This window comes from Saccopteryx leptura, chromosome 2 (genome assembly GCF_036850995.1).
Source record: "Saccopteryx leptura isolate mSacLep1 chromosome 2, mSacLep1_pri_phased_curated, whole genome shotgun sequence".
In the NCBI taxonomy this organism is placed as follows: domain Eukaryota; kingdom Metazoa; phylum Chordata; class Mammalia; order Chiroptera; family Emballonuridae; genus Saccopteryx; species Saccopteryx leptura.
In genome coordinates this window covers 274,305,530-274,329,693 of record NC_089504.1, presented here as the reverse complement: position 1 = coordinate 274,329,693, position 24,164 = coordinate 274,305,530, and the positions used below count along the sequence as shown (strand labels likewise).

The 24,164-nt window shown below is 40.9% G+C and overlaps 1 protein-coding gene across 1 annotated transcript in view; it reads left to right on the top strand.

Annotated features, from left to right (window-relative positions):
- The window catches only part of LOC136392002 (mitochondrial calcium uniporter regulator 1-like), a 61,405-nt gene that overhangs the window by 19,366 nt on the left and 17,875 nt on the right, over window positions 1-24,164 (top strand). Inside the window, exon 2 of the mRNA XM_066363961.1 lies at window positions 4,266-4,370. Coding sequence (XP_066220058.1) covers window positions 4,266-4,370 — 105 coding nt within the window. The remainder of the gene's footprint in view (window positions 1-4,265; window positions 4,371-24,164) is intronic.

Genomic DNA, 24,164 nt, shown 5'->3' with positions numbered 1-24,164 from the left:
ATCAAAAATGAGTTGGGCTAGCAGCAGGGGGAATTCTGATTAGAAATAAAGAAGTTCCTCTGCTTGAGAGCTGTGTATCCTGGAAACAGTGGTAGAGAAAGGCTGAGTGAGCTCCACCATCATAATCAGGAAGGTTGCCACAATGTACCAGATATTTCACATACAGTCATTATATCACTTAATTCTCACAAAACCAAGTAAAGATTCTAATATTCTTCACTCTGAGATTGGAAAACCGAGGCTAAACAGTTAAGTGTTTTGCCTAGGGTAGCACAGTAAAAGCCAGACTTATGATTTGAATCCAAGTCTCAGTCCAAAACCCATGTGTTCCCATTCCCACACACCATGCCACATCTCCTCACATCTAGGTAGTTGGATGTCTGTTTTCCTGGAGATTTTAGGATAGGCCTGCCTGGAGGCTAGGGACATGCAAGATAAACATTTTGATCATAGTTACCATGAATTTATAAGTCTCCCTTCCTGGGTTGTGATGTATCAGACAAAATCAGATAGGTTCTCCTTAAAAATAGAGGAGGAGAGATGGAGAAGCTGGTCAGGTAGAGAACAGATAAAGCTATGGCACAGCTAACTGAATGTGTATTTGTGTACTAAGAAGAACGTAAGAGAAGCATTTATCCAGATTGACTCAGATCCAGGGAGAACAGGGAGAAAGCCCAAGAAGAAAGTGGCTATGGGCAATGTGGGGGATACTAGTAGCTTGATCTTATAAACTTCATTGTTTCTTTCTTCTTATTATTATTAAGTGAGAGGTGGGGAGGCAGAAACAGATGTGCCCCAACTGGGATCTACCCAGCAAGTCCCCTACCAGGTGATACTCTACCTGGCTGGGCCACAGCTCCGTAGCTCAGCAACCAAACTACTCTAGTGCCCAAGGCTTAGCCTTAGGCCATGGAGCCATTCTCAGCACCTGGGGCTAACCTTGTTATAATCATCAGAGTCATGGCTATGGGAAGGGAAGAAAGAGAGAGAAAGATAGAGTAGAGGGAAGGTGAAGAAGCAGATGGTTGCTTCTCCTGTGTGCCCTGGCCAAGAATTGAACCTGGGACTTTCACACGCCCAGCCAAAACTCCACCACTAAACAAACTGGCCAGGGCTAGACTTTGTTGTTTCTTTCAGTATTTAGTGTAAACCCACCCTTGGCTACCTTTCCTAGACTATTTAGAACTGTCTTCCCCACTCAGAATCAATGCTATAACCCGGGTACTAATAGTAGCATTACTGATTAATAACCTATTTAATTGAGGATCAGGAAGTATAATTAATCACCCTATATTACAATTTAGGGTATAGAAAACTGATTTAAATTCAAGGCACCTGATGCTAGAGTCGAAGGTTTAGCCCAGGCGTGGCCAACAGTTTTTGTCCCCGGGCCAGATTAGAAAGAAAACTTTTTTAATAGGCCAGACGAAATATTAAAATTAAAAAATGTTAGCCTGACCAGGCGGTGGCTCAGTGGATAGAGTGTCGGACTGGGATGTGGAGGACCCAGGTTTGAGACCCGAGGTCTCCAGCTTGAGCGCGGGCTCATCTGGTTTGAGCAAAGCTCACCAGCTTGGACCCAAGGTCACTGGCTTGAGCAAGGGGTTACTCGGTCTGCTGAAGGCCCACGGTCAAGGCACGTATGAGAAAGCAATCAATGAACAACTAAGATGTCGCAGTGAAAAACTGATGATTGATGCTTCTCATCTATCTCCATTCCTGTTGGCTGTCCCTATCTATCCCTCTCTCTGTCTCTGTAAAAAAGAAAAAAAAAAGTTAAATGCAAAAACGATTCATTTAAGTAAACAAAATTTTATTATATAATTTGTTTATGAATAAATGTAAGTGAGTAAAAAAATTTTAATATACAATATTATTTTAATAAAAATATAATTTAATAAAAATATAATTACATATCATATAAATATCCAAACTGTATCGCAATCAATCAAAACAATATTTAATTAATAGAATGAGCTTGAAGGGGTTATACAGCAAATAAAACAATTATTTCATTTTACAAACAGCCTGGACACGTTTTCAGTTATCAACTGCAGCTATTGTCTATGCCACAATGCCACTTGATTCAGCACACTTGACCACAAAAATAACAAATTGTTTGACCTTGGGTGCGCACTGGCAAACTCCGCCTAAAAGAATGTGGATTTCACATTGCTGCTAAACGTCAAACAGTTCGTATCGAGTACAGACGAGTTCAAAAGTTGTAAATCTTTATAATGGAATTTTTTTTAAAAAATAAAGAAGTATTGTAAATCCATTCAACCAATTATTGGAAGTTAACCCTAGATTAGTCACAGGTGGAATTCTTTTCCACATATCACTATCTTCTTAAATATCTTGATTTCCAATAATCAAAGACGCTTCCGCTTCTGAGTAGCTGAGATTTTAAAGTAGCGGAGAATATTAAAAATTTAATCGAAGGCTACATAAACTCATTACGCAGGCCAGATCCAGCCCACGGGTCATATGTTGGCCATGCCTGGTTTAGCCACTACATTATGGCAGTGGCTTCCCCTGCAGTAATGGAAGTAATGGGCTGACTGTTGTAAAAGACCAGCTTCTCACAAGGGTTAAGTCACATCTCTCTTTCTGCCTTGGTGACTCTGTCTTTAAAAGACAACCAACTGAGAAAGAAGCATGAAACTCAAAATGAACCATACACTTAAATATATAACTTTAAACTGTTTAATTCCTAGAGGAAACTGGAGAAAATCTCTGTGACCTTGGGTTAAACAAAGCTTTGTTAGATACAGCATCAAAAGCAGCATCTGTGAAAGAAAACATTGATATATTGGACCTTATAAAAATGGAAAACTTCTATTCTTCATGAGAAACTGTTAAGAGAATGAGAGCACAAGCCACAGGATGGAAAAAAATATTTGCAAAACACTAAGGTTTTTGAATCCAGAATATATAAAAGCTTTCCAAGCTCAAAAATAAGAAAACAAACTACCCAATAATAAAATGGGTAAAATATTTTAAAACTTTACCAACAAGCTACGCAGATGGCAAATAAGCAGATAAGATGCTTGACATTATTAGTCATTAGGGAAAATAAAACCACAGCTGAACAATGCATAACTGTAGAATAATTTAAATCTAAACTGGAGAACAGACTATTCCAGGTGCTAGTGAGGATGCAGAGCAGGGGTCCTCGAACTTTTTACACAGGGGGCCAGTTCACTGTCCCTCAAACTGTTGGAGGGCCAGACTATAAAAAAAAACAACTATGAACAAATCCCTATGCACACTGCACATATCTTATTTTAAAGTAAAAAAACAAAATGGGAACAAATACAATATTTAAAATAAAGAATGAGTAAATTTAAATCAACAAACTGACCAGTATTTCAATGGGAACTATGGACCTGCTTTTGGCTAATGAGATGGTCAATGTCCGGTTCCATATTTGTCACTGCTATCCGTAACAAGTGACATGACACACTTCCGGAGCCGTGACGCGTGCATCCTGTGTCACCAGAAGTAGTACTGTATGTGAGCGAAGCCGTGCTTTGTGGTGCTACCACATACAGTACTCCAGGAGCACAGGATGCGAATCACCAATGAAAGAGGTGCCCCTTCCGGAAGTGCGGCGGGGGCCAGATAAATGGCCTCAGAGGGCCACATGCAGCCCGCGGGCTGTAGTTTGGGGACCCCTGATGCAGAGCAACTGGAACTCACATACATCACTGGTGTGACTGCAAACCAATATACCTATTGTGGAAAATAGTTTCGCAAAAAGGAGACAGACACATACTATAGGACCCAGGAAGCCCACATTTAGGCAGTTACCTAAGAAAATGAAAACTTAGGTTAACACAAAAACTTATATGTGAACATTATTTTAGTTTTATTACTAAAATCCTCAAACTCGAAATGAACCAAACTCCTTTTAACTGGTGAATAAACTATGATATATACATGCACTAGAGTACAATTCAGCATAAAAAGGACAAGCTACTGACACATACAACAATATAGATAAATACATACAACACCGTGAGTGAATTGCAGATGCACTATGCCAAGAGAAAGGAGTCAAAATTTAAAAGCTACTTGTGATGTAATTCTAATTATTTGACATCCTGGAAAAGGCAAGCCCACAGAAACAGAAGAGATCGGTGGTTGGGGGCCTGAGGTAGGGCGCAGTGTCGACTACAAAAGGACATGGAGGAATATTCTGTCCTTATGAAAGTGTTCATTATGTTGATTGTGGTGATGGTTACACAACTGTCAAACTATAGACTGGTAGACAAAAAGCGAATTATATTCAGGATGAGAAGAAAAAGGAGGAGGAGCAGCAGCATGGAACCAGGAAGTATTCCGAGCAGAGTGAGACACCATCGCAGGTTAGATCTGGAGACAATCCGGTTGGGGACTGAGCTAGCATCCCACACGGATGAGGTAGGCATCTCCTCACCAGGATTTCCTTTGTCTGACTCCAAAGTCTTAATTCATTTAGGTTGTCAATATGGAGAATTTCAGAGGAAATGCAGAGAGAAACCAAGCTAATTCAAGGCATTAGTGCTCCACTTCCTGAATTAATGGCTGGTCATGGAGGGAGAGCTACCGCCTCCCTGACATTTGCTTTATAGGTAGAACTGGGGTTTCTAGGACCTGCGTTGGCAAGGGAATGAGATAAATGTCCACTGGCCTGGCCTAATAGATTCCCTGTAACTTAAAGCAATAAACTGTAAATGATCCATCCTCTTTGCTAGGCAAATGTCATTTCTTTTTCTTTTATAGCTTTTGCCTTTTCTGCTTAAAGGATACTTGGTGTGTTTTCCTTCCCAGTTACTATGTGAGAAGGGAACTGAGAGAGGAGATACTTCTCAGTATTGCTGATGGACAAGGTAGACAGACAGGGAAACATCTTTGCAGCCATTGGAAAGGCTGCGAGATCATAGAGAACAGAGGAACAGCATGGGTGGTAAATGAAACATGTACATTTGCTTTGGAACTAGAGGAGAAAGTGGCTCAGGTCCAGAGTAATGTGGCCCGAGGCTCTGAGGTTTGCCTAAGTACTCTAAGGTAAACTTCCTGGATGTCCCTGCCAATTAGATCATTTGTTGTCCTTTGGGGGTTGGGGGTGGAAATCATACTTTTAAGAGAAACAGCTTAAGTAGCTAAAAGTTGGGTCTCTATAGTCAGAAAGAAAGGAGTTCAAGTCCTGACTTCACTGCTCTGAGCTTTGCTTTCTTCACTGCTTGATGGGAATCCAGACTATGTACTTTCTAGAGCTCTTGTGGGGTAGACTTTATGAGTAAAGAAATCTTGCCACAGAACCAGGCACGCGGCAAGGCTCAATGTCCATTTCAAATACTTGTAATGCCCAATTTTATCTTGCTGTGTCTATTCCTATGCATAAAATGTTGAGCTGCACCATCACTCAGGTAATTTAGATCATATACCTGATTAACTTATACCACAGCCTCTTTTTTTTTTTTTTTTTCCTGTCCCCTGCATATCTAGGATTTTACCTATCCATGCACACCTTTGGGAAACACAGTATCTAAATTGCCGAAGTATGACCTATGACCTATAACTTCTAGTTTTCAAATCAGACTGTCCTAAGAAACTTTTCTAAAGGCCAAAGTGACCAGCTTCTCTAAATCTTCCTTGAGATCAGGGTGGCCAGTCATACAATAAGCATGAGTGCCCACTGAGTGTCTCTTGGAGGTTACGGTGAACAGGAGGTTTAAATATGAGTTTAGGAAATAAGACTTTAGGGCCCCAATTCCAAAACCCTGTGCCAAGGTGCTCTAGAGTACTGCAGTAAACTCACAGAGATGCCATAAGACATTTCTAAATTTCTAGGCAGACACAGAAATTGTCAACACCTATAGACACTGCAAAATGATGACTCACGGTAGTCTACAGCTCCAACATTTCTAGTTCCGTTAGATCATATTTAGTGACTAAGTACTTAATAAACAGATTTGCTAGGTATTTCCTTTGGCCTATGGGTATTGTGAAAACACTTACTAAGACTTTAAAGATGCCTAAGACGAATAGCAAAAGCTTAAGAACCTCTGCTCTAAAGTATCCTAAAGCTGCTGCAGCACGTAGCAGCTGATGGCTATTCCTGGCCCAACGCCTGGGAACAGCCAAGTGTGAGTAAGCTGGAGAACCTCCACAGGTTAGAGGTGGGAGGGATCTTTAAACCCATTCAGGTTACAAGTAGACAGCATGAGACCTTGAGAGGACTTGCCCAATCCTATTTTTCTTGCATCTGGGTTGCAGGGGGAGGGAGTGAGGAAGAGCAGATGTGTGTGAAGGGGACAGTGGTGGAGAGGAATACTCACTAAAGAAGCAAAGCAATGGACTCAACAAGAAGAGGATACATTGACTCAATAAAACCAAACACCTGCTCACTCCCATCTACAGTTCGGGTGGGTGGGCAGTGCACAAAGCGTACCCTAAGGGAGCTTGAAGGGTGTCTTAACAGAGACACTCCTTCATTCTTTACAAGAGACAGAGGAAGGCAGGGCAGTGGCAGGACTCTGGGTTGTGGGGACCGCGTGGTGTGTTCCAGCGTCTGGCTCTGAGGCCCTTGCCTTGTTTGTTCCTCAGGGATAGGCTGGAACATCCACATTGCTAAAAATCATCTCTATCTAAATTAAATCTCCCCAGTCTGAAAGAGTCAGGGCTGGGATCTGGGAGGGGAGTGGTTTGGGCTTTGTGTTCCTGCGTGCTTCGCATGAAGTCAGCATCAACATCATCAGCGCCTCCCTGAACAAAGTTGAGAAAGGGGAGGTGAGCAGGGTGCATGGCCAGCGAGGCGAAGGATTCAGAGCCCTGGGGCAGGTGGTCTGGGTCAGGTGGGAGGCTGCAATTTACCTAAATGTTATAAGATGGCTACCTTTCAGATAATGCAAACTCAATTATATCTGAAGGGATTCTAGAGGTCAACTGAGCTCCGGCTGTTATCTGTCTATAAGATAAAAGCAACATCTAGATGAATTGGTAATAAAAGGGAGCTATGTAGGGCTCTCCACAGCCACACAGAGATGGTACATGGGACAGAAGCCCTATGGAAGTCCAGGGCTTGCAGGGGTCCCCCAACTTTTTACACAGGGGGCCAGTTCATTGTCCCTCAGACCATTGGAGGTGGCCACATACAGTGCTCCTCTCATTGACCACCAATGAAAGAGATGCCCCTTCCAGAAGTGTGGCGGGGGGCCGGATAAATGGCCTCAGGGGGCCACAGTTTGGGGACGCCTTGCTTAGAGGATGTAACCTGGTGTGGTGGAAATAGTGTTAGATTAGGATTTAGGCATTCTGGATGTTAGTCCTGCCGGACTGCTGATTAGCTGTGACCTCTGGTAACTCATTTTGCTTTTCTAGACATCAGCTCCCCCTTTGTACATGCAGAAAGCTGCTGAGAGGCCAGGATGCCATAATAAATGCAATCACTTTTTCAAGTGCTTTTTAAGTGCCAAGGACTGTTTTAAGCATCACACATACTTTATCTCACTTAACCCTTACAGTCCCTATCTGAGGTAGAGATTAATATAATCTATACTCAAAGGTACATATGAGGAGACCAAGGTCATATTGGCGTGGATGAGTTCACAGCTTGGGCTTCTATCCACCGTGGCAGAGTTAGGAGACTTGAGGTTTCAAAAGATTGTAATAGTAGACCTGGTGTAGGGTCCACACACTTGAAGATTTAATAAATGCCTGGGTAGTTTTGATGTGGATTGTCTACAAACTTCAGCCTAAACAATACCTCCCTGAGCCATAGTGTCCCTCCCCGTCCACTCCAGAGACCATAAAGTGGCATGCACATATGAAAGGAGATGTTGATAAGAGGGTACCTTGAATTTCAGAGATAGCTGAATGCAAGTTGTAAGAGAAATATTAAAGGAATGGGTGGTTGCCTGACCAGTGGTGGCACAGTGGATAGAGTGTCAAACTGAAACACAGAGGACCCAGGTTCGAAACCCCAAGGTCACTGGCTTGAGCACGGGCTCACCAGCTTGAGCGTGGGGTCTCTTGCTTGAGAGTGGGATCATAGACATGACCCATGGTCTCTGCTTGAACCCAAGGTTGTGGGCTTGAGCAAGGGATCACTAGCTCTGCTATAGCCCCCCAGTCAAGGCACATATGAGGAAGTGATCAATGGTGCCACAAAGAAGACTTAATGCTTCTCATCTCTCTCCCTTCCTGTCTGTCCCTCTCTCTGTCTTTCTCTCTATCTCTGTCACACACACACACACACACACACACACACACACACACACACACACACAGGAATGGGTGGTCTTCTAACTCTTGAAGGTCACCTCTAGCAGCCTGCAAACTGTGAGTTAAATCTAAAATGATAGCCTGGTGGTTGGGTAATTCTGAACAGGAAGGTAAGTAGAAGACTGTGTTTGGTGAAGACCAGACCCATTATCCCTACCCACTCTATGTATCAATAACCAGTGCTGTTCAACATTTTTACACTTGGGACCAGTGAAAATAGGAGAATTATTTCAGGGACCGCAAAGGCAGAAATTACCCTGAGCATAAATGAATTCAACTTAGATCATTGGGTCCATAATCTTCATACAACAGCAGTGTTACAGATCAACATGAAATTTCTGGTGTTTGGGTTTGTGGACCAGTGGTTGGAAAACACTAGCAGGCACAGCATTCTAGAAATTTTGCCTGTGATATCTTATTCAATCTTTTCACAAAAACTTTATAAGACACTTATCGTTTTCCTTTTTTATATGCAGAAAACAGGAGCCCAGAAAAATCCTGTGCCTAAGCCAGAGGTTTCACAGCTGCTGAGTGGCAGCAACTGTAGTCTGAAAGTCTGATCCCTTTGCATTAAGTCAAGTGCTTTTTCAGTACCTCATGGCTATTGGCCATGACCTAGTGGGTATTCAGCACCACCACAGGCACAACGGACAACAGAAGGCATGAAGACAGCATCCTTGACCCTGAGTGGTTTACCACTATGTTGAATGACCAGAGTAACAGGGTTAGAGGGTAATATCCAGTGGTATTACCGACCAAAAGAGAAAAGGACAACCTCAGCCATAACCTTGCACTACAGGGTCTATGTCTGTGTCCGTGATTCAGAAACAATTCCCAAAAGTCTGGGCTGCACCGCACCCAAGGCAACATTCCTTTAAGCTAGGTCCTTTCATGGATCTCTCTGCTCTTAAGATCAAGTCCAGCACCCACCCCTCTCTCTAGCCCCATCTCCTGCTATATACTGCCCATGTCCTGCTCCTGCTTCCCTAGAATAATCCTCCCCTGCCGCACACCTGTGATCCCCATCTCCTCTCACTGAGATACTCTTACCCACCCTCTAGATCTCAATATAGCCTTCCTCCCCCAGAAAGTCTTTCACTGCCTCCCCATCTTATTGGATGCCCACATAGCATCCTGGGCTTTTTCTTTGAAGCACTCATTGAAAATCTAATTGGTATTTAATATTTGTCTTTCCTACGATGTTATAATCTCCATGGGTCAGATGTACCTATTACATTTACCATTATATTCCCAGCACCCAGTTACCAACACCTAGTAGGATTCAAATATCCAATTGCACAAATAAGTGAACTAATAAGTAGATGAGCACACCATTAGTTTAAAAATGGAATGAGTGATCCTTGGCCAGGCGCTTCAGGGGAGAGAGCATTGTCCTGGAGTTGAGGTTGCAGGTTTGACCCCTGGTCAGGGCACATACAAGAAGCGATCAATGAGTACACACTAGTGGAATGAGTTGATGCTTCTCTCTCTCTCTCTCTCTCTCTCTCTCTCTCTCTTCCCCTTTCTCTCCCTTCCTTTCTCTCTCTCTCTCTCAAATCAATGGAAATTTTTTTTAAAATGAAAATAGAATGAATAATAGGAATGATGAGAGCTGTATTTCATGGTTGCAGGCCGGTATACCATGCTCATTTCAGTTCAGTGGGTTTTTACTGGCACTGTGCTAGATTAGGAACAGAAAAATCCAGAGTAAGATCTGGATTCTTACTGTCATGCTAAGCCAAAGGAATGTACAAACAAAAATAGCAGCACATGTGGCTTCCTTTTAAAAAACTGCTATATATTTCACTTTCCCAAAGACAGCCCAGAGCCATGTCCCCATGGCTAAGAGTTCTTTCCAATGGCCTTTAGAATATATGGGGAAAGGGAAGATGAGGTTCAGGTAAGGAGGGTGTCAAAGCCTCCAAAGCTAAAGGAAATTTGCATGATATTTGGTACCTAGTAATCATGTGCTAGCAGCATCTGTACCACCTGGGAATTTGCTGAAAGTCTGCATACTCAGGCCCCACAGTAGATCTGTCAAATTAGAGACAATGGTGTGGGGGCTGGTTGGAATAAACTTGAGAGCAGATTGCGCCTCTCTTCACAATTTCACAGTAGCTTGCAATGAACTATTTTAGGAGTATTTACACCATAGAAATTGGCAAATGCAACTCTTTTTCTTCCGCAAGATTGCTAAGCAGTTATCAGGGCACCATTTGCCCCAGAAACCCATGTTTTAACAAACCCTCCAGGGTATTTTGATACTTCTAGTTCTCCCCCATGCAAAGCCACCAAAATTCAGATCTGGGTATTCATGAGGCTGTGCTTGGATGGCTCCAAGGATTGTTTGTTCCTGGTTGTGACAAGAGTGTCAGCAAGGGAACAACTGTTCCTCCTCCAGATCCCATCCCTGCCACGTAGCAGGAGGAGGAGACTGAGGGTGTGAAGTGACTGTAGAATTGCTATTTTGGTCCCCACACCCAGCATTGTTGAAAAGCTGATTTGCAAACAAAGATTTCATAGCTGTGAACCTTAACAGGCTAAAAACAACCCCATTCTGACTACAAAGCAAATCGAGGTCTTTTTTTTTTTGACACAGTTCAGAGCCACTCTGGTTGACAGTGATGTACTGAAATAGCCAAATCTGGATTTCTGCATGTGTCAGCACAGTACGCATCACACACCTGCATGCGGTCCCTCAGGATACACTCACAGGCATTAAGGGGGAAGAGAGGAGCACAGAAGTAAACAAAGCTGCTCTGAGCAGTTACATCTCCCACTCCTGTGGGGGGTGCAGGTGGAGGGTGGAAAGACGTCCAGTTTTTTAAAGAAATAATGCTTCACATGGTTAATCTGATATATTATCCACTGAACCAGGTATATTGGCTAATGAACCAGGTAGTTCTCCTAATGTGTCCAGCATATCACCTGCTGAAAACACTAATTCATTCCTTAGCTGTGCTCCAATCTCCTGAAGGCAAGGCTTTAACCTGGGCCTTGGTTCCAGCCCCAACCAAGGCTTCTGGGAACGTGATTGACCACATGTCAGCTACTTTTTATTCACTCGCTGCCATAAATAATAGTTCGTTACCAGGAAATAGAAAAGCGGGTTAGTTTCATTGATTGTTGTGCTTTAATATCTGGCACTTAGTTCAACCTTGAGAAATGTTTGTTAGATAAATGGCTAGAAAAGGTGGATAAATGTATGAAAGTGTGAATGAATGAACAAGGGTTTTTAAAGTCTGGGCTTGTAGATTTCACTTTTATTGGCAAGTCTTACTTAGATTTTCTGTCAAGGCCAACTCTACCTTGTCTCCCTTACACAACTACGGAAGTTTGCTGCTTACTTCCTCAACCCCAGGGAGCCATTATGGTCACTGCTGTTTCTAACAGCTTCATTAACTGCCGTTGATTTATCAGGCTGAGGGTTGGAAATACACAGGGCATGGGCTTTCCATTTTTGTCCCCGAGGAGACAAAGATGGAAGTTCACTGAGTTGGGGAAGATGGTCTCGCCCATTCAATTACACGAGTCGTCCAGGCTCCATTGCTTCCAGTTGTGAAAAGACGCCCATAGTGCATCTCCTGACCCACAAGGACAGACAGGGTATCCACTATGTTTCCTGAGATGCCTAAAGTATCCTCATTTGTCATAGGAATTTTGGAGAACAGGGCTCATACTGAGCACATACTCTATGCCAAATATTACACTGTGTGCTACACATAAATGAGCTCATTTAATCTTCTTAACAAACTTGTGTGAAATAAGGATTTTATAAACCCATTTTATAGAAGAGGAAATGAGGAAGGGATTAATAATTTGCCCACAATTACACAGTTCAAAGCTGGGATTTGACCATAGTCTGGCTTCACGTTCTTTTGCCTTTTCCAAATTTCTCTTTGACTCTGGAGAATTCCAACAGTAGCAAAAACAAACACCAATATAAAAAGCTGTGTGTATGTAAGGATGAGAGAAAGCTAAACTTGAATGCTTTGTTGAGTCTTAGAAAAGACATGTTCCTACTGGCTAAGAAGAGGGGTTTCTAGGAGTTGCAAGAGGTTACCAGCAAACTGTACCAATTCCCAAGTTTATGGGCGCCTGCTGACAGGCCGAGGGCCCACCTGCTGTTGGGCTTTCCTCCTTGCTTTATACCAGCTGTGAGCAATCTCCCTAGGTACCTGATGGCTGCAAATCCTATTATACTTACTCTGAGTAGGAGCTCAGGTTCACTGAGTGCTCAGCTATGTCAAGAACTCTGCTTCCACTTCCCTTTGGTTAGTGTTTTCATTGTGTCCCTGTTACCATCCTTTTACTTTTAACATGTCTATGTTAAAAGTTTATATTTGATGTGGGTTTTTGTAAGTAGCATATATTTGGATCTTTTTCTTTTTGTCCAATCTGACAATTTCTGTCTTTCAGCAGAGATTTTAAACTTTTCACATTTGCTGTAAATATAAAATAATTATATTTAAATGTGTAGCCTTGCTAGTTGTTTTTTTATTTATCCATCTGTTGTTACTCCCCCTCTATTTTTCTAATTTTGAATTGAGTAATTACTACAGTTCCATTTTATTTCTACTCTTTGCTTTTTAGTTATACTTGTGTTTCTTTTAACTTAGTGCTTTCTTAAGGATGTGCAATGTATCTTTAACTTCTCCCAGTCTATCTTAAAATAATATTGTGCCACTTCACATATAATTAAGAACTTTTCGATAGTCTTCCGTTTTCTCTTTCTAAATCTTTGTTCTATTGTTTTCATTCAGTGTATTTCTATATATGCTATAACCCCTGAAAAGACACTGTTTTTACCCATCAACTTTCTTTTTTTTTTTTCCTGAAGTTGGAAACAGGGAGGTGGTCAGACAGACTCCCGCATGCACCTGACCGGGATCCACCCAGCATGCCCACCAGGGTGCGATGTTCTGCCCATCTGAGGCGTTGCTCTGTTGCAACCAGAGCCTTTCTAGCACCTGAGGCAGAGGCCACAGAGCCATCCTCACTGCCCGGGCCAACTTTGCTCCAATGGAGCCTCGGCTGTGAGAGGGGAAGAGAGAGACAGAGAGGAAGGAGATGGGGAGGGGTGGAGAAACAGATGGCCGCTTCTCCTGTGTGCCCTGGCCGGGAATCCTGCATGCCAGGCCGATGCTCTACCACTGAGCCAACCAGCCAGGGCCTCAACTTTCTTTTAAAGTGATTAAATAAGGAAAATACAGCCTTGCATTTTTACTTTTATTCTTACCATTTATGAAACTCTTCATTTATTTGCGCAGATCCAAATTTTCCACTTGATATCATGATCATCCTGTGGAAGAAAGTCTTTTAAATTTCTTATAGTGCAATTCCATTTCCAATGCATTTGTTCTGTTTTTGTTTGCCTTAAAAAAGTCTAGTTTGCATTCACTTTTAAGAGTTTTTGCTGGGTATATCATTATTCACTGATTATTTTGGTTATTTGGTCAATTCTTTAATGAAAAAATGTTAATATTTTTAATGGTTGTGAACTTGTCTATTTCTATTTAATTCCGCCACTTTCTTTTTATTTCATGTATTTGCAAAATGTGTTATTAGCTGCACACACATTTAAGATTGCTCTGTCTTATAGTAAATTAAGGTCATATATATTTGAAAGTTGCTGAGTATAGATCCTAAGTGTTCTCATCACAGGAAAAAAGATTTTGTAACTATATGATGTGATGGATGTTAGCTAAACTTATTGTGGTAATTATCTCACAATATAAATATATCATTATACTCATTAAAGTTATAAAGTGCTATATGTCAATTATATCTCAATTAAACTAAAAATACTTATAAATTGACCCTTTTATCTTAAAAAAACATTTTTATCTGTCTGTGGTAATTTCAACTTAAAAGCTACTTTTTTGATATTAATATAACCAAACAGCTTTAAATGCTTAGTGTTTGCATGGTATATTAGCTTTTTATTGCTGCATAATAATATTACCACACACTTAGTTACTTAAAACAAAACACCAATTTTTCACTTTCTGTGAGTCAAGAGTCTGGGCATGGCTTAGAACAGTTCTCTGTAAAGTTATAATGACCATTATTGCCCAAGGCTGTCCTCTCATCTCAAGGCTTGACCAAAAAAGGACCCACTTCCAAGCTTGTGTGGTTATTAACAGAATTCAGTTATTGATATCATGTTGGACTGAGAAACTCAGTTTTCAGCTGACTGTTGACTGAAGGCCACTTTTAGTTCCTAACAGATTGCTGAAAGCGACTCCCAGTCTTTTGTGCTACATGCCTCCCCAATATGCCTGCCTGCTTGCTTCATCAGAGCAAACAAGGGAGAGAGTCTCTTGCAAGAGAAGTGTTACAATATTATGTAATATAATCATGGAAGTGACATACATCACAATTGCCAAATTCTGTGGGATAGAAGCAAGTCACTAGACCTGCCAACAATAGAGATGAAGGGCTTACACAAAAGTGTAAATATCAGGATTAGAAATCATGAGAGCCACCTTAGAGCCTGTCCATCATAAATGGTATAGATTTCTTAATCTTTTTACTTTTAACCTGTATCTCTGTTTAAAGTATACTACTTATAAATAGCATATGGTTTACTTCTGCTTTATTACAATCTGGCAATCTCTACCTTTAATTGAGGTGTTTAGTCCAATTAAATTTAATATAATTATTGATATGTTCATATTTAAGTTTGTCAACTGTGTGTTTTTATTTATTTATTTCCTTTGAGGTTAAATTTTCATTAAAATTTTATTGAACTTCTAGGTCTGACAATGGTTAATAAAATTATATAGGTTTCCAGTGTACAATTCTACAGTACATCATCTGTATATTTTATTGTGTGTTCCCCACTCGAAGTCAAGTCTCCTATCACCATGTACTCCCCTTTATCTTCTTTTACCCCTCCCCCCTCTTTCCCTCCGGTAATGACCATACTGTTGATGTGTCTATGAGTCATTTTATTCCAGTTAATCCCTTCACCTTTTTCACTTAGGCCCCCAACCCCTTCCCTCTGACAGCTGTCAGGTTTTTTATTTCTATATCTATGAGTCATTTTTTATTTCATTTGCTAGCTTATTTTTTTTCATTAGATTTCACATATAAGTGAAATCATATGGTACTTGTTTTTCTCTGAATGGCTTATTTCACTTAGCATCATACTCTCCAGATCCATCCATGTTGTCACAAAAGAGTTCTTTCTTTCTTATGGCTATGTAGTATTCCATTGTGTAAATGTTCCAAAGCTTTTTTTATCCACTTATATACTGATGGACACTGGGCTGATTCCAAGCATTGGCTATTGTATATAATGCTACTCTGAACATAGGGGTGTGCATATATTCTTTTGAATTGGTGCTTCAGATTTCTTTGGGTATATTCCCAGAGTGGAATCGCTGGTGCTTAGGCAGGTCCATTTTTAAAAGTTTGAACTCACTGCATACTGCTTCCCACAGTGGCTGCACCAATCTGCATTCTCACCAGGAGTGCACAAGGGTTCTTTTTTCTCAGCATCCTCATCAACACTTGTTGTTTGTTGATTTACTGATGATAGCCATTCTGACAAGTGTGAAGTGGTTTTAATTTACATTTCTCTGATGATTAGTGACACTGAGCATCTTTTTATATGTGTATTGGCCATCTGTGTGTCTTCTTCAGAGAAGTGGCCAGCATTATCCTAATTTCAACTACGTGTTTTAAAAATGTGTCTCGTGCTTTTTGTTATTCAGTTCTCCAGTTCCTGCTTTGTTGGAAATAAAGTGACTTTTTTAGTAATCTATTTTATCTCCTCTATTAATGTACATTGTTTGTGTGTATATATTTAGAATTGCATAAAAAATTATATCTTTTTAATGTATCATAGTCTATCTCTAAAACATCTTCTACTACTTTTTAAACAATGTAAAAACCTTGGAACAATAAGCTTCCAATTAGATCTCGCTGTCTTTTGTGCTTCCCTTGTCATATATTTTACTTTTACAAACACTAAAATTCTATAATGTGTCATTATTTTTACTTTAAACAGCCAGCCGTCTGACTTACTGTTATATTTACCTTTTCCAGTGTTCTTTATTTCTCCTTCAAGAACAAGATTTTAATTTAATATCCTTTCCCTTTAGCTTGAATTGTTCTTTAAAATCAGTTTTTATTATGCACATCTGTTGAAGCCAAATTTTCTAAATATTTATCGGTTGAAACTTGTCTTTATTTTACCTATACAGGGGTGGGCAAAAGTAGGTTTACAATTGTGAGTGCACTGTACCATTGAGTGAATAAAGCTATTGTAATAATCATAACCTGCATGTCTTTTTCCATACAAAACACCAGTAAGCCTACTTTTACCCACCTCTGTATTTTTGAAGAGTGTTTTCTATGGGTATGGAATTCTTGGTTGATAACTTTGTTTTATCATTTTATTTCAGTCCTCTAAACTGTTATCCCACCATCTTCTGGCCTTTATTATCTCAGATGAAAAGGCAGCTGTTACTCTCATAATATTTGTCCCATATGAATTTTGTGTCTTTTTATTTTCTGTCTGCTTTTAAAATGTGTTTAAATGTAGTTTTCTTTGTATTTATTCTGCTTAGGTTCACTAAGCTACTTATAACTATGTTTTCTGTCTTTTATTCATTTTGGAAATTTTCAGTCTCTAATCATTTCTTCTGCCTCATTTTTTTCTCTCTTTTCCTTCTGGGGCTCCAATTACATAAATGTTAGTTCATTTTATAATGTTCCACAGAGATCAGATCCCCTGTTCTTATTTTTTTACACTCTTTTTTTCTTTATGTTTCAGTTTGTATAGTTTCTGTTGACCTGGCATCAGGTTCACTGATTCCTTTCTTTGGTCTTATTGATAATCCATTGAATAAATTCTTCATATATTCTATTATATTTTTCATTCCTAACATTTCCATTTGGCCTTTTTCTTTCATAGAAAGTAGAAATGTTCTTGCTGAATATCCTCTTCTGTATTTTATGCTGTCCATCTTTTACATAAAATTGTGTAACCTATTGGTCATAGTGATTTTAAAGTTATTCTCATCATTTTAATATCTGGACCATCTCTGTGACTATTTCTATTCACTTTCTTCATATTATATTGTACCTTCTTGTTTTCTGTGCATCTCATAATGTTATTTTTTAATTTTGAAATAATTGAAAATTTATGGAGAGTTGCAATAATAATATAGAAAGGTTCAGTCTACTCTTCACCCAAATTTTCCCATTGTTAATATCTTAAGTAACCATACAGTACAAGGATCAAAACTAAAAAATTAACATTGGTGCAATACTCTTCATTAAATTATAGCTTTTACTCAAGTTTCCCTAGTATTTCTACTGATGTCATTTCTGTGTTGCAGGATCCAATACCACATTGCATTACATTTGCCATGGCCCCTAGTCTCCTCCAATCTGAGAAAGTTCCTAAATCTTCCCTTGTCTTTCACAACCTTGACATTTTGTCTCATGGTTTTTGATTGAATGTCAAATGTGGATAAATATACAGTAGAAGTTGAAGTAAATAATATTTACTTCAGTAATAGGACATCTTTTTCTGTCAGGTTTCTGGTTTGGGGTGTTGAGTGAGTCTAGTTTGTAGATGAGCTGAATCAGGTCTTGATTGTGCTCTCACTAGATTCAGTTTGTCATAGCTTCAAATGATTTGAGGACAGGATAGAACCTTCCCTTTAGCAGGGCTTGGGAGTTGAATTCCTGGAGGGTTTGTCTCAATTCTTCTGCTCTTTAGTTTTCAGCAGATTTCACATGTCTGCATTTCAAGAAGACTTTTACGCTTTTATTTTCCTGTTATTCCCAATATTTCTTGTGAGTCTTAACAAAAGACAATGGAAAAGAGTTAGTGAGTGGGTTCAGGCTTTTTATTTCCAGGACTCCTACAGATTCTATATGTTCATTTCTTACAAATTCATTGAAAGCTTATCTATTTTCTTTCTTATGTGAGTCTGATAGTTTTGTCCTTCCTCCATTATTCTAGAATGCTAAAAACCATCATTGGTCCCTTCTCTCCTAGGAGGATTATAAAGTTTTCAAAATTTTAGTTTATGAAGGTTTTTTTTTGTGTGTGTATGTGTATGTGAGTATCTGTGCATTCGGCTCTTTAATTTGCTCAAAAATTATGATTGTACAGGTTATATAGCGTGTTCTTATTGTTAAAGTAACAGCTATATTTTCTTATGACTTTTATATAGAAGTTGAAGTCACCATTTGTTGTTTCAAGGCTCTGAAAATTTTAATCACATAATTACCTGGAATATCTTGAATAATACATTAGAGGTTTATATTTATAGGCCATATATACCTTTAATTCCTTTATCCCCAAATGTAATTTCTCTTCTTTGTCATATTAACAAAAATCAATTATTTTACTGGTTTCAAGAAATCATATCACATCACACCTTTAAGAGGTAGGACTTAATTAATATTTTAAGTGGTCACTGGGAAGAGGGTCATTTTATAGAACTCTGTCTTTTTATTGTATTTTCTTCTCCATTCTCCTTTGAGCCTCTCTCTGTTCTTCACCCCCTTCCTGTTGACCTCACCATTGTGTTGCCCTTATTTTCTTTGTTATACTGAGCAATCTCTATTAGCTCATATTCCCAAACTTGCATCATAAGGTATTCAGTAAAACAAAATATATTTCATAGAAGAGGATCTGTCCTCTTAAGGAAGCAGTTGGGTTTATAATTACAAAATCTTGTTTTATTATAAAAAGAATGGATGCCTATGTGGTATAAAGGATTGGATTACATGACTCCTAAGACTTTTTTAACTTTGAGGGCCATAGAAAAATATAGAGGTGGGGTGAGAAAAGCTGAGAGTTGAAAAGGAAACCAATATTTTCTGCATGCTAATGACAGTAGTAATATTTCTGAATATTTATTTAATGTTTGTTATTTTCCAAGTACTCTACCTAGCATTTACATACATTATGTAATTTAATCTTATCTATCAGCTAGGTCCTGATATCATCCCATTTTATAGATGAGGAAAACAAAGCTTGGAAAGGTTAGATTACTTTTTCAAAGTTATTCACTAAGTAATTGGTAGAGTGTTGAGCAAGAATGGAGCTCTGGATAGACTGACTCAAGGACCTACTTGCTTATCACTACCCAAAATGCCAACCACATTTGTATACTCTCTCACAATTCTAATGACCCTCCCTGTAAGGTAGGTATTTATACCTTCTCATTTTATAACTGAGAAAGCTCAGAGATGATAAAACTGATTTGCCTTTGGTTGTACATCAAGTAAATGGCAGAGAGCCAGGCTGAATATGAAACCTGATTATGCATAACTCTGAGGTTCTTCTCTTTGCATGGTACCCCGGACACTCCAGGTGGGTGACACTGCCAAGCCAGGAGGGAAGTCAGTTTACCAAGCAATTGTTTCATGATGGAAAACATCAGAGCTTCTGGGCTAGAACCCACTCCTGTGGCTCCCTGTTTCTGTCATTTTAATTTCTTCCAGAATAGCAGTTTCTTTCCTGTATCTCAAAGCTGGCTGGCAGTTCTCACTTTCTTGTGCCTCCCTTGGGACAGATCATTTGTTGACAGTGGCCTTGGCTGCAGGTGCAAGAAGCAGGAGACGTAAGAGCATTGACTAAGTCAATACCAGGCGTGTTCAGGCTAATGTAACCCTGAACCAGATCAGTGACTGTGGAATCAGCGGCTGAGTCTGCAGCAGCAGTGAGTGGAGAAACAGCTGCACCTTGACTGGAGTCAGCACCACATCTGGCGAACATGTCCCATTGCTTCATAATTAATCTTGGTGTTGAATCTAGTGACAGGATAGGATTGAGAAATTGAGCGATTTGATTGGATACATTTTGATAGTTTAATTTTCAATAACACATGGTCAGAGCTTGTTCACATAATTACTAGATAGATTAATATGCCAATATTTCTGACCAGCTGGAAGGGAAAGATTTAGGCCTTCCAAGATCTTTGATGGGCCTTTAAATTAAAGTTGATGTTCTGGAGAGAATGGAGGTACAGACTCCATTTATGTAGTCCTGAGACTATCAAGTCAAACAGGGCTAAGGATGAAGGCCTTGAAAAATAGCAATTTTATCATTACCCTGAAAAATTAACCGTGAGGTTGCTGCATGTAGAATGTCAGTTTGTTTGCAGAGATACTGTGCCATGAGTTTCAAGACTGTTGGGAAACCTGTGATCCATTCTTAAGGTCTTTGAAGTCATTAGTAGCATGCTTATAACAGAGGTCAAGAAAAACCATACAAATTAATCAACAAGTTCATAGAACATGGAATGGCACCAATTGTCCCTAAGATTGGTGGGCTCTTCCTTTAGGCTCAGTATCTCAGACACAATCCTGTTGCAGTTGTCTACAAGAACAGAAGTGGGGAAACTAAGTGTCTGCACTCTTATTTATTTATTTTTTTGTGACAGAGACAGAGAGAGGGACAGATAGGGACAGACACACAGGAAGGGAGAGAGATGAGAAGCATTAGTTCTTCGTTGAGGCACCTTAGTTTCTCATTGATTGCTTTCTCATATGTGCCTTGACCGGGGGGCTACAGCAGACCAAGTGACCCCTTGCTCAAGCCAGCGACTTTGAGCCTTGCTCAAACCAGATGAGCCCATGTTCAAGCTGGTGACCTCGGGGTTTTGAACCTGGGTCCTCTGCATCCCAGTCTGATGCTTTATCCACTTTGCCACTGCCTAGTCAGGCAAGTGTCTGCACTCTTATAATCTTCAATCTGTGGTTTGTAGCACACAGGAGTCAGGAAACTGATGTTATTTTCCCTTGTGGAAAAAAAGAGGGAAAAGTTTTGTCACTCAGAAGGTTCAGAACCAGGACCAATGTAGGTTCGGTGAGACAGAAAAAGCAGGCAAGTGGATTCTGTAGCTAGATGGCCTGGGTTCGTGATCAATAAGAATAAGTTATATAACAATGATAAGCCTTAGTCTTCTCATCTATAAAATGGAATATTTGTAGTACCTATATAATAAGGCCCATAAAATGCTTAGAGCAGCAAATGACACACACAACACCTTAATAAATGTTAGGCAGGTTAAAGGGACATGGATCCACAAGAGCTATGGACAGTTTTGGTTTAGGAACTAGGGGAAGGTAATGGGAGATGGGGGTGATGTATTTTAGAGGGGAGGTGGGGTGGGGTGGTATTTCTGTGCGAGCAGAAATTTATTTCAGAGAAAGCTGAGAGACTTTTGCCTATTTGCCATGGTTCAGCGTCATGTAATTAACACTCAGATTCCTCCAACTTTAGTTGGAACATATGCTCACTGACAGTTCTGGTCATTGAAGCTGACAAGGGCAAGAAGAGGCAGTGGCCTCCTGAAGGAGAGAAGCTGGGTCTCATTTATGTAACTAGTGACTGGGACATAGCATAGTGTCGATGTCTTTGGTTGTATGAATGAGACTTCCTAGTTGTTTATTACACCCTGGCTTTATTCCCCTTCCCTTTTCACTGGAAGAAGGAGCCAGCCCCAGGTGAATGACTATTATTGGTTTAGACAAATAGACTGTCCGAGCACCACTGCTGGGGATGGTGCTCAGGCCTGGTGGCTCTCTCTGCACACCCAGGAAAAAAGTATGAACATGAACAACCCAGCCTCAGGAAAAAAGGTTCTTGCTTTGACTGGGTGGTACCTGTTGGCATCAGGGGGGAGAGCGAGGATGTCCCATAGCATGTGGCCCCCCTCGGGATCCATGGGAAGTGCTGAAGACAGTCCTCTCCTACCAACATCAAGCTGTCTGTAGAAGATAAGACTGTTTTCTCTGCCTCTTTCCTCTTGGCCCTCGGGGCTGGAGCTGCTCTGCACTCAGACTGTTGTGGACATTTGAAAAAGCTTTCAGGAGAAAATGGCAAAAAATAAAAGTGAAAACAAAATTAGATAGAAAATGAGGCTACCAAAAGAGAAAGACACGACACCATCCACTCCTGCCTGCAGCCCCCCCCCTCCCCGCCTTCCTGCCCCTGCCCCTGCCCCTGGCCTCCCCTACTCCTGCCTGCAGCCCCCCCCCCCCGCCTTCCTGCCCCTGCCCCTGGCCTCCCCTGCTCCTGCTTTCTCACACATGCCTCAGAAATCAGGGACTGTCATCAAGGCCATTAGCAACATCTATTCTGGGGATGTACAGCACAAAGCTTAGACCTGGTATTCACTGCTGACTGACAAGTGAAACGTTTTAGCTGTCACTGGGTGGGGACATGACAGAAGCTGGAGAGAGCCTGCTCCTGTTCTTCCATTTGTTAATTAAAAAAAAAATGTTTTAAGTCAATTTGGTGCTTGGGGATAGGGGTATGATTGGCAGCCCCTGGGGGGTCCCGTTTTGAAAGAAACGGGCTGAAGTGGGGGCTGTCTCTTAAGAACCACTTATTGTCTGCCAAGTCTTTCATTTCGGCCTCACCTGTTCAAGGCCTTGGCAGCCATATAATAATAATAATAACGATTGGGAGAATGATATCCTGTGTCGGCCTCCGAGGTTATCACGCTGTGTGGGTTCTGTCCCAGGAGAAAGGCTTATTTTGTGGATTCCTACCTATCTACGAGAAGAGGGAATGAAATTCAATCCAATTGAACAAACATTTATTGATTTATTGAGCACCTACTATGTGAGAAGCCATCCCCCATGCTAAGTCAATGGAGGGCTCACTCCAAGCACGAAGATGTGGCTCAAAGCCTAGAAAATGTGCAGGAAAGGGGGAAATGTGTTGAGGAGTAGTATAGGGTAGTGTTAGACTTTACAGTCAAAAGGGTCCTGAGTTTGAATCCCATTTTGCCACTTAACCAGAAATGTAACATGGGGCACATGGATTTCTCCAAGCCTCAGTCTCCTCAATTAGGAATGGGCATCATAAGAGCTACTTGGTAAAGATAATATATATGCAGCATCTGCAGAGAGGCCTTGCTCAGTAAATGCAGTGCTGATGTTATGTATACCATATGTCAGTGCCAACGCACCCCAGGAAGTTGGCTAGGAAGTACAGCCTTCCGCTCAAAGATGCGTCCCTCTCCTGCAGCTCTGAGGGGTCTCTAAGTGCTGCCGCTGCACATGTGGGTGAGTGACCCCGCCGCTGAGGTCCACGTCCTCTGCTCTATGAAATATTCAGAGTTGATGTTATCTGCTGACAGAGTCATTAACTCTGCCTCACGTTCCTCTCACCAGAGAGGAGGCAATTCATTAATATTTATTCATCTTGATTTGCTTTGTTTTTCTTTTTCTTTTTTTTTTTTTTTAAAAAAAACCCATTTCAGGATTTATAGGATAATTCTGTGGAATGCTTCGTTCATGTTCTGTGGGTCTGGGCAGTCTACATTGCCTGAAGCTAAATCCTTCCAGAGGTGAAGTGGGTCAGAGTTATTACATGTCCAGCCAGCCTCTGTTACAGCAAAGCCCTTTGCAAAGGCATTTAGGAAAAATCTTTGGCCCTTTGCATTATGAGCCTCTGTCTTCTCTCACAGTGGCTGGGAATAACCAACCTAGCCCCACATTCTCCCAAAGTTTTCTCCTGGGTCCCAGAGTCCCTGACAGAGAGTCACAGCAGTCCCTTTGCTTATACAAGACACATGCAACGTCCTTCTCCTGGGCCCCAGAGTCCCTGACAGAGAGTCACAGTAGTCCCTTTGCTTATACAAGACACATGCAACGTCCTTTGGTTCCACTTGCTTCCAGGAGCTGAGAGGTTTTTGCCATTATTGGAGGCGCTGGCCCTGCAGAGACCGGTTCCCCATGCACTTGGCCTGCAAACGGCATCCACGCAGCCAGAGGGGCAGCACATTGAAAGATGGGTTCCAGCCTCTAGGAGAGCGCTTTCCTCTCTCCTTTAGGCTCTGAACCTCTGAGTCAGAGTCTGATCTTTCTGTGAGGCCAACCCACAGGCATGGGGCACATCAGCC